The sequence below is a fragment of the Phyllobates terribilis genome, unplaced genomic scaffold, assembly GCF_046119375.1.
Source record: "Phyllobates terribilis strain yellow unplaced genomic scaffold, ASM4611937v1 Scaffold_4__5_contigs__length_816908805, whole genome shotgun sequence".
Classification (NCBI taxonomy): Eukaryota; Metazoa; Chordata; class Amphibia; order Anura; family Dendrobatidae; genus Phyllobates; species Phyllobates terribilis.
Window position 1 is genome coordinate 741175936 of NW_027362764.1, and position 17003 is coordinate 741192938.

At 40.9% G+C, this 17003-nt stretch overlaps 1 protein-coding gene across 2 annotated transcripts in view; it reads right to left on the reverse strand.

The window, feature by feature from the left end:
• Nucleotides 1-1335: 1335 nt before the first annotated feature.
• SAMD12 (sterile alpha motif domain containing 12) overlaps nucleotides 1336-17003 on the reverse strand; it is a 1186303-nt gene continuing 1170635 nt past the window's right edge. The window contains exon 6 of one of the 2 annotated variants that reach the window (XM_073679804.1): nucleotides 1336-2816. In XM_073679804.1, coding sequence (XP_073535905.1) covers nucleotides 2807-2816 — 10 coding nt within the window. In that variant the 3' untranslated portion in view covers nucleotides 1336-2806. The remainder of the gene's footprint in view (nucleotides 2817-17003) is intronic. The other variant, XM_073679806.1, reaches the window with a different exon arrangement.

Here is a 17003-nt window from a genome sequence, read left to right on the forward strand (position 1 = left end):
TGTGGATGCTGTTTTCTAGGGCATTTGCATAGATCATTAATATTTTCTAGGTGGCAATTTTACAATCTAAAGGGCACAAAGGAGGCATTATTACTATGTAAGGGGCACAGTGGTGGACATTATTATGTGAGGCAGTAAGAGGAGCACTATATTTGTGCCACATAGCAGGTGCAGTAATAGGGACACATACAGCAGCAGCGGCTCAGTATTAGGCCACAGCCCCACTATCAGTATTTCGTCAGTATTCGGTCAGTATTTTTTCTCAGGAGTGGGAGCCAAAACCAGGTGAAGAACAATCAGAGAAAAGGTATAATAGAAACAAGTCACCAATTCTGCATTTATCACCCACTCCTGGTTTTGGCTCCCACTGCTGAGAAAAAATACTGACCAAATACTGATAGTGGGGCCGTGGCCTTAGTGTATCAGTAGGATGAGGTGCTTTTGCTTCTTGGGGATATATGGGGACGGTGCTCGAAATGTGAGAAGTCAAATGTGTTTTTATTGTAATCTGTGCAGACGAGTCCTGGCTGGAGAAGTTGCTGTGTCGGTCTGGGCCAGATGATAAAGACGGGAAAAATGAATGACTCCATCAGAAAGCACATCAGCTGTAAATCACTATATATAACTGTACAGTAATCACTTGTATGTTCTTCAGGACTGGTATCTACCACTATATGTCAAATAGCAAAAATCGCCAGCACATCCAAATCAGTGTGAACAGGATCCAACTAAAAAATTCAAACTATAGAAAAGTTGCCTCCTAAATTGCTAGGAGTAATTGCGCTCTGAGACATAGAAACTATGTTGCTATTATAGAAAATTATGAAAGTGCTACAAAATGTACACATGAAATATTTAAACATTTTTTTATGTAATATTAATATGAAAAATTACAAAAAGGAAAGCACTGAACGCATAGATTGGCCAATATATGTGTGCCCAACAGCCAGCGTCAAGGCGTCCTTCATTGTTGGGTCCCTGTCCTTCTCTATCACCTCTCCTGGGCTAAAATGCAAGCCTACAATTTATGGGTCAGGAGTAAACCAGCTAACTACTTAAAATCATCTGAGGCTGATGGGGGAGAGAGTGCACATGCCAAAAAGAGAATTAGAAACTGCAAAAATGACTAGCACATCCAGTGTGAACAGGATCCAGCTAAAAAATTCAAACTATGGAAAAACCAAAGAGATAACAGAGAAGGATAGGGCACACATATATTAGCCAATCTATGCTCTAAGTACCTTCCTTTGCTGTAATTTTACATATTAATATTACAGAATTTATTTTTTAAGTATTTCATGTGTACATTTTGTAGCGCTTTCACAATTTTTTATACTAACAATGTAGTTTCTATGTCTCAGAGCAATTATTTATCAATTTAGGATGCAACTTTGATGGTTTTACCACTATATGTCACCATATCAGTGCGCCATCATAGCTGTAATCAGGGCTACCAGTTAGGAGCCAACTCAGATGTTTCGCCCCATCCTTAGCGAAACCCTTAGGCCACGGCCCCACTATCAGTATTTGATCAGTATTTTTTCTCAGGAGTGGGAGCCAAAACCAGGAGTGGGTGATAAATGCAGAATTGGTGACTTGTTTCTATTGTACCTTTTCTCTGATTGTTCCTCACCAGGTTTTGACTCCCACTCCTGAGAAAAAATACTGACCAAAAACTGATAGTGGGGCTACACTTTTGCATCACGACATTGCATCGTATGTGCCCATTTTATGTGCAGGAGAAAAAGGAACTCAGATTAGAAATATTTTTTCATTTGGAGGTGGCACAAGGGTGCCATTATTACTTATGGAGGGGGGCATATTATTTTTTAAGGTCGAGGACATTATTATTACTAGATTAGGGAGCACGATTCTTGCCTTGGAAACCCATGTTACATCACGGAGTAAATCCCATTTATGTAGGAGATTCAGATCTGTGTATTAGAAAATCGAAGCTCCGGCCAGCCGATCAATATCTAAGGAAATGATTTAGTGTAGAATTTAGAGCCCATTTACATAATAAAGAAGACAATCACATCGATGGATGAACTCTCGCTGTAAGATTTGCTTATTTGCACATAAATAATCCTCCATATTTTCGCCCCGTAACGGCACAGCTTTATACATTGCTCCCGCTAAGAGAACAAGACAGGACGGAATGAACCCTTTAAGAGATGAAGCTGTACAATTGACATGCATTAAACATAGGCAGAACGATCGAATCGAGATGAGATTCAGTAGGTGCTCGTTTAAAACGCCCCGATAATTCAATAATGCGACGTGATTCCTCTGTACGGGGCAGCGACAGGAGCAGAGCAAGGCATTGTTTCCTTCGCCTTTGTGCCGGGTTCTAAAGAGCTCGGTGTAACATTTACATTCCGATCAGCGGTAGGAATCTGTGATAATGTCTCGCAGATGTGAATAGGGCATTGAAGAAGATAAAAAAGGAAACTTGATGTATTTAATGGGGAAGGAATTTGCTAGGTGCCGTGTGAAAAAGTGGCTGCTATTGTGAAGGCTGGCTCTTTGTTGAGCCATGGTAGTTACGCTCGGTGAAGTCTCAGCAAATGATCCCGTATGTGCGGCAGAAACACATGGCAGGAGAGCGTAATAACAGGCGGAGAGCATGGAGCCACACTGGTACAGGCGGCCATAAATCACAGACTTAATGACACGCCGCAGTTTCCTTCTCATTGGCTCGATGACGTCTTTTAGATACATTCTTCTACGGTCTTGGAAGCTTGCGATTCTTTTCGGGAGGATGGATCGAGCCGGCGGTTTGCCGCTATTATGCTATGGATAACTTTCAGTCGAGGCTGCAATAAAGGAAAAAAGAAAAAAGTTAGGCTTGTCCTTCTGAAAAGCTGAGACAAATTGTCAGTAACAGTTCAATGGTGCGGCAATAGGGAGTCCCGAAATCCAGCAAGACCCTAATGAGAAAGTCAATAGGAAGAGGTCGGAACCCAATTCAGGACCCTGAAAAAAAATGTTTTAAGGGATTGTCTACTACTAGGACAACCCCTTCTCATACCTCACGCTTGGCCCCAATAAAATAAAGAAGGTTATACTCAACTCCCGTGCCGGAGTCATTCCAGCGGCGTCAGCACTCGCTCTCCCCGGAGCTTCCATGCTATAGTTGTGACAAGTGACGGCAGCGCACAATCGGCGCTGGCATCACTGCTCCCTCTTTCTGTCGAATTAATCATGAAGAGGAAGTCCAGGCTGCAGCTGATCTCTGACTTCCTCTTCATGTTCAATTTGTTCGAAGGCGGAGACGGTGACACCGGTGCAGATTGGGCACCAGCTGCACGTGTCACAACAACCACACGGGAGCCCCGGGACCACGAGTGGAACGGCGCCAGCTCAGGAGGTGAGTATAAGCTTTTTATTTTATTGGGGCCAAGCGTGGAGTATGACAAGGAGTTGTCCAAGTAGTGGACAATTTATTTAAAGTCTCTCAAAATGTCAGAAAATGTGACCTAGTGAGTCTAATAGATGGAGCTCTCCAAATTGAGAACCCCCATCTACGAGTCACAGCGGAGAACTGTCTTAAAAAGCTGACCCCCTCCTCCCTCAAGTCTGCTCAGTAAGATCGTGAATTTTATGGTATCTAATTCATTAAAAAATAGTCCATGCAATACCACATTTCTCCTATGACATTTCCCCAGAAAAAAATCCTTGATTGCCAGCAGATCCTCAAGATTTGCATGTCCTTTAAAGGGGATCTGTCACCTGGTCTTGGAGCAGCATAATGAAGAGGCAGAGAGGCTGATTCCATTGATATATCACTTACTGGGCTGCTTGCTGCAGTTTTGATAAAATCACTGTTATATCTGCTGCAGATCTAGCAGTTCTCTGAATGCTGAGCTCTGTATAACCACGCCGACATCACTGATTGGCAGCTTTCTGTGTACACTGTGCATAGGCAGAAAGCTCAAAATCAGTGGTGGCGGTGGGGTTATACAGAGCTCATGAATATAGAGGAATACATAGCAGCAGGCTTTCTAGTTGTCTTGTGATAATCTGTGAAAGTGGCCAGTTTTTATTCTTATTTAATTCCCGTTGCTCCCCTTATCATTCTATTTTATTTTTTTAAGTCCGCCACATGGTTCCAGAGCTATTGGCCTTTTGATTTAGTGCTTATTTTTATGGTCTTTCCAAGGGGACATGTCTCACAGGATCCTCGGGGGTGTGGCTTTAGATTGCTCTGCATAATTACCCCATGTGCAACGACCCATTGGAAAATATCATAAAATTTTGCACAAAATAAAAAGATCTATATTTCCAGAACCGTATGATGGATTTAATTAAAAAAAACATCATAATCAGGGAATAAAAGAAGAGCAAAAACTGGCCCCATTTGACCTAAAGACATATTCTCTTTAAACAATTGGTGGGTGGACCACGGGTTGGAGCTGAGCTGCAATACCACATACAACTTGTAGACAACTGTGGTGCTGGTTTTAGAAGAGAACAGCCATGTTTTTCTAATCCTGAACAACCCCTTTAACTACAGTCATACCTGAGTTATTACATTTTGAAGGGAGATTTATAAATGATGTATAAATAAAGATGGCTGCATGTATAGTCATTAAAAAGGTCCACTCCTTGCCCATATGTGGCTCTATATACAGATGCATCTCACTAAATTAGAATATCATCAAAAAGTTAATTTATTTCAATACAAAAAGTGAAACTCCTATATTATATAGAGTCATTACACACAGAGTGATCTATTTCAAGTGTTTATTTCTGTTAATGCTGAAGATTTTGGCTTACAGCCAATGAAAACACAAAAGTTATTATCTCAGTAAATTAAAATAATTAACAAAAAACACCTGTAAAGGCTTCCTAAGCATTTAAAAAGGTCCCTTATTCTGTTTCAGTAGGCTCCACAATCATGGGGAAGACTGCTGACTTGACAGATGTCCAGAAGGCAGTCATTGACACACTCCACAAGGTCCCAGAGTCTGGAGGAAGAGTGGAGAGGCCACAATCCAAGCTGCTTGAGGTCTAGTGTGAAGTTTCCACAGTCAGTGATGGTTTGGGGAGCCATGTCATCTGCTGGTGTAGGTCCACTGTGTTTTATCAAGACCACAGTCAGCGCAGCCGTCTACCAGGACATTTTAGAGCACTTCATGCTTCCCTCTGCAGACAAGCTTTTTGGAGATGGAAATGTCATTCTCCAGCAGGACTTGGCCCCTGTCCACACGGCCAAAAGTACCAATACCTGGTTTACACACAACAGTATCACTGTGCTTGATTGGCAGCAAACTCGCCTGACCTTAACCCCATAGAGAATCTATTATAGAGAATCTATGGGGTATTGTCAAGAGGAAGATGAGACCCCAGACCCCACAATGCAGACGAGCTGAAGGCTGATATCAAAGCAACCTGGGCTTCCATAACACCTCAGCAGTGCCACAGGATGATCACCTCCATGCCACATTGCCGCATTGATGCAGTAATTGATGCAAAGGACCCCCGACCAAGTATTGAGGGCATTTACTGAACATACATTTCAGTAGGACAACATTTCGGATTTTAAAAACATTTTTCAAGCTGTTGTTATAAAGTATTCTAATTTACTGAGATAATGACTTTTGTGTTTTCATTGGCTGTAAGCCATAATCATCAACAGTAACAGAAATAAACACGTGAAATAGATCCCTCTGTCTGTAATGACTCTATATAATATAGGCGTTTCACTTTTTGTATTGAAGAACTGAAATAAATTAACTTTTTGATGATATTCTAATTTAGTGAGATACATATATATATATATATATATATATATATACATATATATATAAAACCAATGCTATGAAAATGTAAGATATATGACAAATAATAATGCTAATATTGGCCAGTTTCCTGACTGACTTCCGGCTCTATGAATAGTAATCACTTCACTATCTGGATAATTCATACTACTCTGCCTTCACAATCCTGATAGCCGCTGCTCCATTACCCGGAGAGACGCATTAAGCGAGGTCAGATGCTGATTATCCATATTATTAAACCTAATTAAAAAACAACATGTATCAGTGTTCCGATCGCCATAGCAACGGGAATTATTGGTGTCGAGAACCCACAAAAAGGTTAAATTTTTTTTTTAAAAAAAAATAGAGTTTCGCCATGTCGAGTCGTATTCCATTTTTTTTTAATGCTCATTTGGGATATGAAGAGTCTGGCTTATTCTCAGTTCTTCTATTTCATCATTAAATACCTAAAAATGGTTCAGGCTCGCAATCATTATGGCTTAGGAGAAATGCCATCGTAGCCTCATTGGCCTCATAAGATGAAATTATTATATTAAGAGGAGCAGGAAAGATTTTCACGCTGTGACTATAAATCATCGGAAAGAAAAAAAAGAAAAAAAAAAAAGAAGAATATTTCAGATTTTCCTCTCTCTCACATAATGACAAGCTTTTCCCTGACACCCACGTAATTATAAGTAAAATCAGCGCGCTGGATGGAGATCAAATTAAAGCTGACAATTAAGACAAAGCATTTTTGCACGTTTTAATTAATTTTACACTGCAGACATCAAGACGATGCGATCTAACGAATCTGACAATGCCTAACAATTAACAAGGTACCAAACATGTTAAGGATGTAACCCTCATCCCAAAGAGAGGTGTCGGGATGAGGAGCGCCTCGTGACGGTAACAGCTTCAATCAAAGTTCAACAATGACAAGAAATCCACAAGCTTCGCTGCAAACGCATACAGTATCGGAAGCCAAAAAGGATTTTCAAGGCTTTTGAATTGACAGCCTATCCTTAGATCTTCATTCACCACTTAAGGTGAATTGGACTGAAGTGCAGTACCCTTGGCAACCACTATCGTACGGATGTCGCTGTTCCCCTACAAACGATGATTGATTGTGCCGATCGATGGTGATCATTCAAAAACACTTTAATTCTGGAATCTGGAATTCTGTGAAATGCAATTGGTAGCCCATCCTTAGATCTTTATCGATCACGTTAGGCGAATTGAGCTGTAGTACCCATGACAACCACAATCATGCGGCTGTCGCTGTTCCCGTATAAACGACAATTGATTGTGCCGATCGATGGAGATTCCTGAAAAATAGGCTATCAACCGAAAACATTTTTAATTCTAGAATCTGGAATTCTGTGAAATGCAATTGGCAGCCTATCCTTGGACCTTCATCAATCACTTTAGATGAATTGCGCTGAGCTGCAGTACCCGTCACAACCACTATCATACGGATGTCGCTGTTCCCGTACGAAGGATGATTAATTGTTCCGATCGATGGAGATTCCTGAAAAATAGGCAAATGAACCCTTTTATTTTTGGAATTCTGTGAAATACAATGGATAACCTATGCTTAGACCTTCATCAATCACTTTAGGTGAATGAGGTTGAGATTCAGTCCAAGACACTGTGAATGTCGCTGTTCCTGGATTGATTGTGCTGAACAATGGATATCACCGAAATATTAGGCCATCAATTGAAAAGGCTGGAAAACCCCTTTAATCTGGACTCTCTTAGGGGAATATAAACCTGAGAAATACAATTGATATCCTATTTTGAGATCTTCATCATTTCGCGGCTGAGCTGCAGTACCGATCTCAGCCACACTTATATGGATGTCACTGATCTGGTCGAAACAAAGATTGTGGTGATCAATTGAGGTCCCCGAAAATTAGGCCATCAATTGAAAAGGCTGGAAAACCCCTTTAATTCTTGACTGTGTGAGGGGAATATAACCTGAAAAATACAATCCATAACCGACCCTGAGATCTTCATTGCAAGGCGGCTGAGCTGCAGTACCGATCTCAGCCACACTTATATGGATGTCACTGTTCTTGTCGAAACAAAGATTGTGCTGATCAATGGAGGTTCCCGAAAATTAGGCTATTAGTTGAAAAGCTTGGAACTCCCATTTAAATGGTTACTTCCAAAAAATCAAGTCATCTCCTAATCTTTCTGGCTGTTGGGATCCTAGTGATCCCAAGATTAGGGCTCTGGAACCCTGAGAATGAGGCTCTGCAGCCCTGCTGTGAATGGAGCCAGGGGTTTGCATGCTTGATGTCAGCTCCATTTATTGTCAATGGAACCGAGCACTTAATTTTCACCAACAGTCCCACTGGCAATGAATGTGGTAGAGGTCAAGCATTTGCACCTAGCCTCCATTGAAGACGGTGCTGCAAAGTCCTATTCTTGGGGTTCTAGAGCCTCAATCTCAGGATCACTGTTGGGATTGCTATGAATAGGTGATAACTCATTTTTTTGGGAATAAATTTAAACCTAGAGGAATATAAGGCAGTTAAATACTCTCAGCTGTAACATTAAAACCACCTGCCTAATATTGTATAAGTAGCCCTCCTGCTGCCAAAATAGCTTTGACCCACTGAGATATGGACAGCAAAATGGACCTCTGTAGGTGTCTGTCATTAACTCTATCAGCAATCTGTGGTACAGTAGATCTTCTGTGATATCTAGCCTTCTGTGAATAGCCTTTGGTCCATTCTTCTTCTGCATCTAGGACTCAGGAGCCAGTACTCTGGTGGTGCTTCTTTGGACTGGTCCTTCTTTGGACCACTTTTGGTAGGTACCAGCCACTGCATACTTGGAATATCCTACAAGACCTGTCATTTTGGAGTTGCTCTAGACATCATAATTAACATCATGAGATTCATGACTGTTTCCTTACTAAGCAAAATATTCCACCCCATGACAGATGCTTCATAGAAATTGGGACTGACTCTGTGTGGACTTAAAAGGGTTGTATGGGACATTCATATATTGATCCATAGGTCATCAATATGAGATTGGGGGGAGGGCCGACATTTAAAAATATTTATTGAACACATGGAGGGTCCAATTATATGGGTCATGATGATCAGCAGAAGGTAGGTGCTGTGGTGCCTGCTGTTCCTCTTCATTGTTTACACAGGCGCAGAACCAAGCACAATAAAAATAATAATAATCTTTTTATTTATATAGCACCAACATAGTCCGCAGCGCTTTACAATTCAGACAATTTACATACATTATTGGCACTGTCCCCAATGGAGCTCACAATCTAGATTCCCTATCAGTATGTCTTCGGACAAGATGGTCAGTCTAGTTCAAATTTTGCTGATGAACACCAAGCCCCTTCAATCAACTGATTGGCAGAGGTGTCAAGAGTTGGTCAATGGTCTATCCTAACGATAGGAAATCAATTTTACAGAATTTTAAAAAAAACCTTAGAGGTGACTATCCAATACACTCTGAAAAGCAACGACAAATAGAGTTGTTCTCTAAGTTACTTTTCTTCTAAGTGCTGTATAATTATTACCTGAGATACTTTTACATAGCAATTGTCACACAATAACACACAACATCACTTACACTGCCACATATCATTAGATAAATGCAGTACAAAGATACAGTCACATAACAACTGGAAGAGAGAGATCTCATTATACACGATGGTAAACAATGAGGAGGCCGAGCTGTTAATGACAATCCTTCATCACCTAGAAATGTAAACTTCTAATGTATAGGGAAGTGTTACTTGTCACTAAAACGTGCAACGTCATTATCAGTGCGGGCGGGAGACTACACCTGCTGAAAACACAGCAGCTCTAGGCCGTGTTCACAAGATGTGCTCGCGTTGCGTTATTTTGCAGTGATTTTACACAAGAGCAGCAGAAACAGTGATTTTACCACGTCTTCGAGAAAAAAAACATAGAAATAAAAATGCGCCAGGAACGTGTGGTGTGAACATGGCCCTACAGATACTTCCTTATAAAATCCTTACCAGACATTACAAATCTATTTTCTTGTAAATAGGGGGCAGTATAGCGACCATACCTGACATCAATCTCTATTTCAACTCGAATTGTTTAAATTTATCGTTAACTTTTTCTCACTATGCTAACAAAATGTATTTTTTGGGATTTATGTTATATGTTAATTCTTCAAATAGTTCCAGTCCAGTATTCAGTGGGTTATTCTTCCATTAGAAGCATGAACAGAACACACATGGACAGGAGCGATTCTAATCGGACGGGTTTTGGATACACGTGGTATCCTTAAGTCGTAGCTGAATTATAGTGGTTATAATTTTGTACATAGGGGCAGTATTATAGTAGTTATATTCTAGTACATAGGGGCAGTATTATAGCAGCTATATTCTTGTACATAGGGGGCAGTATTATAGTAGTTATATTCTTGTACATAGGAGCAGTATTATAGAAGTTATATTCTTGTACATAGGAGCAGTATTATAGTAGTTATATTCTTGTACATAGGAGCAGTATTATAGTAGTTATATTCTTGTACATAGGAGCAGTATTATAGTAGTTATATTCTTGTACATAGGAGCAGTATTATAGTAGTTATATTCTTGTACATAGGAGCAGTATTATAGTAGTTATATTCTTGTACATAGGAGCAGTATTATAGAAGTTATATTCTTGTACATAGGGGGCAGATTATAGTAGTTATATTCTTGTACATAGGGGCAGTATTATAGTAGTTATATTCTTGTACATAGGGGGCAGTATTATAGTAGTTATATTCTTGTACATAGGGGCAGTATTATAGTAGTTACATAGTTACATAGTTTATAAGGCCGAAAAAAGACAAGCGTCCATCCAGTTCAGCCTATTTCTTGTGCACTGCAGCTATTTCGCAGCGTTGATCCAGGGGAAAGCAAAAAAAACCATGCGGTATAGGCCAATCTACATCACTGAGGAAAAATTCACTTCCCGACTCCAATCTGGCAGTCAGATTAAATCCCTGGATTAATTAACTAAGCATAAGATGTAATTTTATTGTTCTCAAGAAAGGCGTCCAGGCCTCTCTTGAACTCATTAAGTGAGTTGGACATCACCACTTCCTCTCCCAGAGAGTTCCAGAGTCTCTCGGCTCTGACCGTAAAGAATCCCCTTCTATGCTGGTGCAGGAACCTCCTTTCCTCCAGACGCATAGTGTGCCCCCTCGTCTTTGTCACCATCCTTGGTATAAACAGGTCATGGGAGAGATCTCTGTACTGCCCCCTGATGTATTTATACATGTTTATGAGGTCTCCCCTAAGCCTTCTCTTTTCCAACGTAAATAGGCCTAATTTTCACAACCTCTCTGGGTATTCTAGTCTGTCCATTCCCTTTATTACCTTAGTCGCCCTCCTTTGTACCCTCTCTAGCTCCAATATGTCTTTCCTGAGCACCGGAGCCCAGAACTGTGCACAATATTCTAAGTGCGGCCTTACCAGCGCTTTATACAGAGGAAGAACAATGTTCTCATCATATGCCCCTATTCCTCTTCTGATGCATGCCATGACTCTATTTGCCTTCGCAGCTGCTGCCTGACACTGGGCACTCCAATTTAATTTGCTGTTAACCAAGACGCCCAGGTCCTTCTCCATGTCAGATTTCCCCAACGGTTTCCCATTTAATATGTATAGGTGACTGCTGTTTTTCTTTCCCATGTGCATGACCTTACATTTATCGGCATTGAACCCCATTTGCCATTTTTTGGCCCAACTCCCCAATTTATCTAAATCCTCCTGTAGCTGTGCCCTATCCTCATCTGTATTAACTACTTTACAAAGTTTAGTATCATCTGCAAATATTGCTATTTTACTATGCAACCCTTCCACTAGATCATTAATAAATATATTAAATAATATAGGGCCCAAGACAGACCCTTGAGGCCCCCCGCTAGTAACCCTGACACCCCCTGAGCTTACTCCATTGATAACCACCCTCTGCTTTCTATCACTCAGCCAGCTATTTACCCACTTGCACACATTATCCCCGAGACCAAGCATTCTCATTTTATATACCAACCTTTTGTGTGGCACGGTATCAAACGCTTTGGAGAAGTCAAGGTATACAACATCCACTGACTCTCCCCGGTCCAGCTGTGAGCTCACCTCCTCGTAGAAGGCCATCAGGAGCGATCCCTCATGAATCCATGTTGATATGGAGTTAGACAGTTATTATCATTAAGATATTCTACAATAGCATCTCTAAGAAATCCTTCAAACAATTTACCCACAACAGACGTTAAGCTTACTGGTCTATAGTTCTCAGGGTCACTTTAAGACCCCTTTTTGAATATTGGTACCACATTTGCTTGGCGCCAGTCTAGTGGGACAGTCCCTGTCCATAAAGAGTGCTTGAATATAAGATACAGCGGCCTGTCTATCATATTACTTAATTCTTTTAGTACCCGGGGGGTGTATTCTAGTACATAGGGGCAGTATTATAGTAGTTATATTCTTGTACATAGGGGGCAGTATTATAGTAGTTATATTCTTGTACATAGGGGCAGTATTATAGTAGTTATATTCTTGTACATAGGGGGCAGTATTATAGTAGTTATATTCTTGTACATAGGGGGCAGTATTATAGTAGTTATATTCTTGTACATAGGGGCAGTATTATAGTAGTTATATTCAAGTACATAGGGGCAGTATTATAGTAGTTATATTCTTGTACATAGGGGGCAGTATTATAGTAGTTATATTCTTGTACATAGGGGGCAGTATTATAGTAGTTATATTCTTGTACATAGGGGCAGTATTATAGTAGTTATATTCTTGTACATAGGGGGCAGTATTATAGTAGTTATATTCTTGTACATAGGGGGCAGTATTATAGTAGTTATATTCTTGTACATAGGGGCAGTATTATACTAGTTATATTCTTGTACATAGGGGGCAGTATTATAGTAGTTATATTCTTGTACATAGGGGGCAGTATTATAGTAGTTATATTCTTGTACATAGGGGGCAGTATTATAGTAGTTATATTCTTGTACATAGGGGCAGTATTATAGTAGTTATATTCAAGTACATAGGGGCAGTATTATAGTAGTTATATTCTTGTACATAGGGGGCAGTATTATAGTAGTTATATTCTTGTACATAGGGGGCAGTATTATAGTAGTTATATTCTTATATATAGTAGCAGTATTATAGTAGTTATATTCTTGTACATAGGGGCAGTGCAGTGTTATAGTAGTTATATTCTTGTACATAGGGGCAGTATTATAGTAGTTATATTCTTGTACATAGTGGGCAGTATTATAGTAGTTATATTCTTGTACATTGGAGCAGTATTATAGTAGTCATATTCTTGTACATAGGGGCAGTATTATAGTAGTTATATTCCTATACATAGGAGCAGTATTATAGTAGTTATATTCTTGTACATAGGGGCAGTATTATAGTAGTTATATTCTTGTACATAGGAGTAGTATTAGTGTAGTTATATTCTTGTACATAGGAGCAGTGTTATAGTAGTTATATTGTTGTACATAGGGAGTAGTATTATAGTAGTTATATTCTTGTACATAGGGGCAGTATTATAGTAGTTACATTCTTGTACACAGGAGCAGTATTATAGTAGTTATATTCTTGTACATAGGGAGCAGTATTATAGTAGTAATATTCTTGTACATAGGAGCAGTATTATAGTAGTTATATTTTTGTACAGAGGAGCAGTATTATAGTAGATATATTCTTGTACATAGCGTCAGTATTAAAGTAGTTATATTCTTGTACATAGGGGGCAGTATTATAGTAGTTATATTCTTTTACATGGGAGCAGTATTATAGTAGTTATATTCTTGTACATAGAGGGCAGTATTATAGTAGTTATATTCTTGTACATAGAGGGCAGTATTATAGTAGTTATATTCTTGTACATAGGAGCAGTATTATAGTAATTATATTTTTGTACATAGGGGCAGTATTATAGTAGTTACATTCTTGTACATAGGAGCAGTATTATAGTAGTTACATTCTTGTACATAGGGGGCAGTATTATATTAGTTATATTCTTGTATATAGGAGCAGTATTATAGTAGTTCTATTCTTGTACATAGGAGCACTATTATAGTAGTTACATTCTTGTACATAGGGGGCAGTATTATAGTAGTTATATTCTTGTACATAGGAGCAGTATTATAGTAGTTATATTCTTGTACATAGGGTCAGTATTATAGTAAATATATTCATGTACAAAGGGGGCAGTATTATAGTAACTATATTCTTGTACATAGGAGCAGTATTATAGTATTTATATTCCTTTATATAGGAGGTAGTAATATAGTAGTTGTATTCTTGCACATAAAGTATTCTGTAAGTTTTATTATTGTACATGGGGGCCGTATTATGGTATTATTTTGTACTCAGATGGCTGTATTATAGAATCTATATTCTTGCACATAGAATTTTGAAGGGGAATTATTTTTAAAGGGAGAACGCTGCCAACTTTCCACCTAAGAAATGCAATGTAGTAAGTGAAAATAGTTCTTACTCTCAGATTTGTGGTGATGAATAAGTAATTCCTTAACTAAATTATTCTACATGGAGAGGACAGAGCAAAGATTAGAAGTTGGCTTGGTCATATAAAATATGCCATTTCGCTCAGAGGTCCGTGAGGATGTAAATCAACAGATTTAATGCTTTCAGAGCCACGGGCAAATTGTAACTTCTCAATTAAGGAGGACTCGCATATATAAAATAAATGGGAAGATTATTTTATGGATTCAGACTCAATCTACCTTTCTAATCAGAGTTACTATGGACAAATTCAATTTCTTAGAAAGATCTCGAAGCAGAATTTATCACAAAGGCATTGTAAAGGTTCTGCTGTTCATTTGTGCGGTAGACAAGAAATATAGAACAGTAATAAAACCCAATCATCTGAGTATTCTTATTGAAGACGGGGCATTTTCTATAGATTAATGCAATTTATTATGTATACCACCTATTTTAAGTAAATACTACTTGAAGAATCACACGTAAGGTTTATAGGACTAGCACAGTCTAATAATGTGACTCGCCAAAAAGATAGACGATAGATAGATAGATAGATAGATAGATAGATAGATATGAGCTGCAGTCCATATTTCATATGCTCATTGTTTGCATGCATCTTAGTGCTTACAAAGTGCTGCTGACGCACCCCCTGGGCCGCGTGGGGAACCCTGAACCGGGCCTTTTTGTGGGATGCTGGGGGGTTGTAGTCACCGTGGCGGTGACCCGGTCCCGTGGGTCAGGGTGGTCAAACCAGTGGCAGTCTATTTATGGGGATTTTGTGGTTTAATGTCCGACTACACCACCCGTGGATTGCGGTCAGCGCGGACCGCCGCTGCAAGGCAGACCGCTGGGGCCGATGGTGTGTGCAGCTGAGGTAGTGTGACTCCCCACGGGGAGAGTGGAGCCCCAGGGCAGTGTAGTAGATGATGGGAGTGATGGTGTAAGCTTCCCAGCACTAGTAGTGCTGGCGCGGCGATGAAGCACAGAGACGTGGGATTGCAGTTCAAAGGCTTTACTCACAGTTCTTTATATTTCAAATCACTTCGGTACCGGTAGTGACTGCCCAAGCTGTGCTGCGTCCACCAGGCAAGGGGCTCGGTCAACCCCCAGGCAATTCCAGAGTGTGGCACAGGACTCCCTTCGATTCCTTTCTCTGGCCGTGCCCCACCAGTGACACTACTTTTGTCCAGCTGCCTCGGGCCTTCTCTTGGGATGTTGGATGTCCACTTCCCTGACCCTATGTGGTATGCCTTTCTAGTAGGTGTAGTGAGGGGTCGCACCAAGATGTGATCACGACCGCCGGTCCTTGGCTGAGGATTAGTAACCTCCACCAACTTGGGATCCGGTACCCTGTTCTGCCAACCTGTCACCCGCAATCTCCTTGGCCTTTGGGGTTCCTTCTGCCTTCGTGTCTCTGGGCATCTCTTAGTGTTCCGTTCCTTTCTTCCTTTCCTTTCTGTTCCTCTCTGCTGGTCCTGTCCTCTCTGCTGTTTCTGACCTCCACTCCAGGCCTGCCTCGTGGAGCTGGGCCCAGACTGAGGCACAGCTCCCTGTCAGCCCTCTCTGGCTGAGCTCCTCTCCTCTTCTCCTCCTGACTGAACCTCCCTCTACGATGGTGCCCACCTTATATACCTCCCTCTCTGTGTATAAGCCCAGGTGACTTGCAACCAATGGGCTCCTACCTATGCCCAGAAACCCAACCCCTATCTGCTCCTACATCACTGGGTTTTACTCCCCGCTTCCTACTCCAGCCAGGGACAGATTCTGTTGTGCCTGCATTACTGTCTAATGGGAGCACCGTTGAGCTGTCCCTCGGAAATGGGGTGTGTGTGATGCATGCAGCCTACCGAGCCCTGGTCCACACTCCATCCTTACCCGGGAGTGGGATACCACACCTCTGGCAGAGGTGCAATACCCCTGTAGCGGCCGAACCCTCGGGGCGCTACACTGCTGTATCCTTTGTTTGTGTGTATTGTAGTCACAGCAGCTTCCACCTGTTCACACTTGTTTTTTTCTGTTAACGGGGTTGTCTGGGCCCAATCGGTAAGTCTGCAGACACTCTGTGTGACTGCATACTTATGAATCCCCCCAGAGCACGCACTGTGCGCTTCAGGGATTCGCCGGTTTCAGACCCGAGACAAGAGGATATGTATGAGTTATACATACTCCTGGCCAGTGGGCGTGGCCTCACTCTCCACACACTTGTATGGAGCGAGGCCACGCCCCATCGAGTGATGCAGCTGTCTAGTGGGCGTGGCAAGTGGCAGACTAGAGAGCGCAACCTCGCTTGATATAAGTGAATCAATAGCGAAGGCGCCCTCACTGGCCAGGAGTATGTATAACTCATACATATCCTCCGGTCTTGGTTTTGAAACCGGTGAATGCCCACAGCGCGTGCACACACAGTGTGACTGCAGACTTATTGGTTTGGACCGGACAGCCCCTTTAAGAGCTGCTGCTCAGTTTTTTGTTTCTTTTGTCAGTTTTTTGTTTCGTTGTAGATAGATAAAAAAAGGCTCATTGCCAGAACCGAAACGTTGTGTACATGAGTTTAGAATAAATACAACTTTTCACTTTTTGATTGGTGCTGCTCTATCCCCCTACTTTTTGGAATTTTAGATATACAGATAGAAATGACGTAGATAGATAGATAATAATAATCTTTTTATTTATATAGCGCCATCATAATCCGCAGCGCTTTGCAA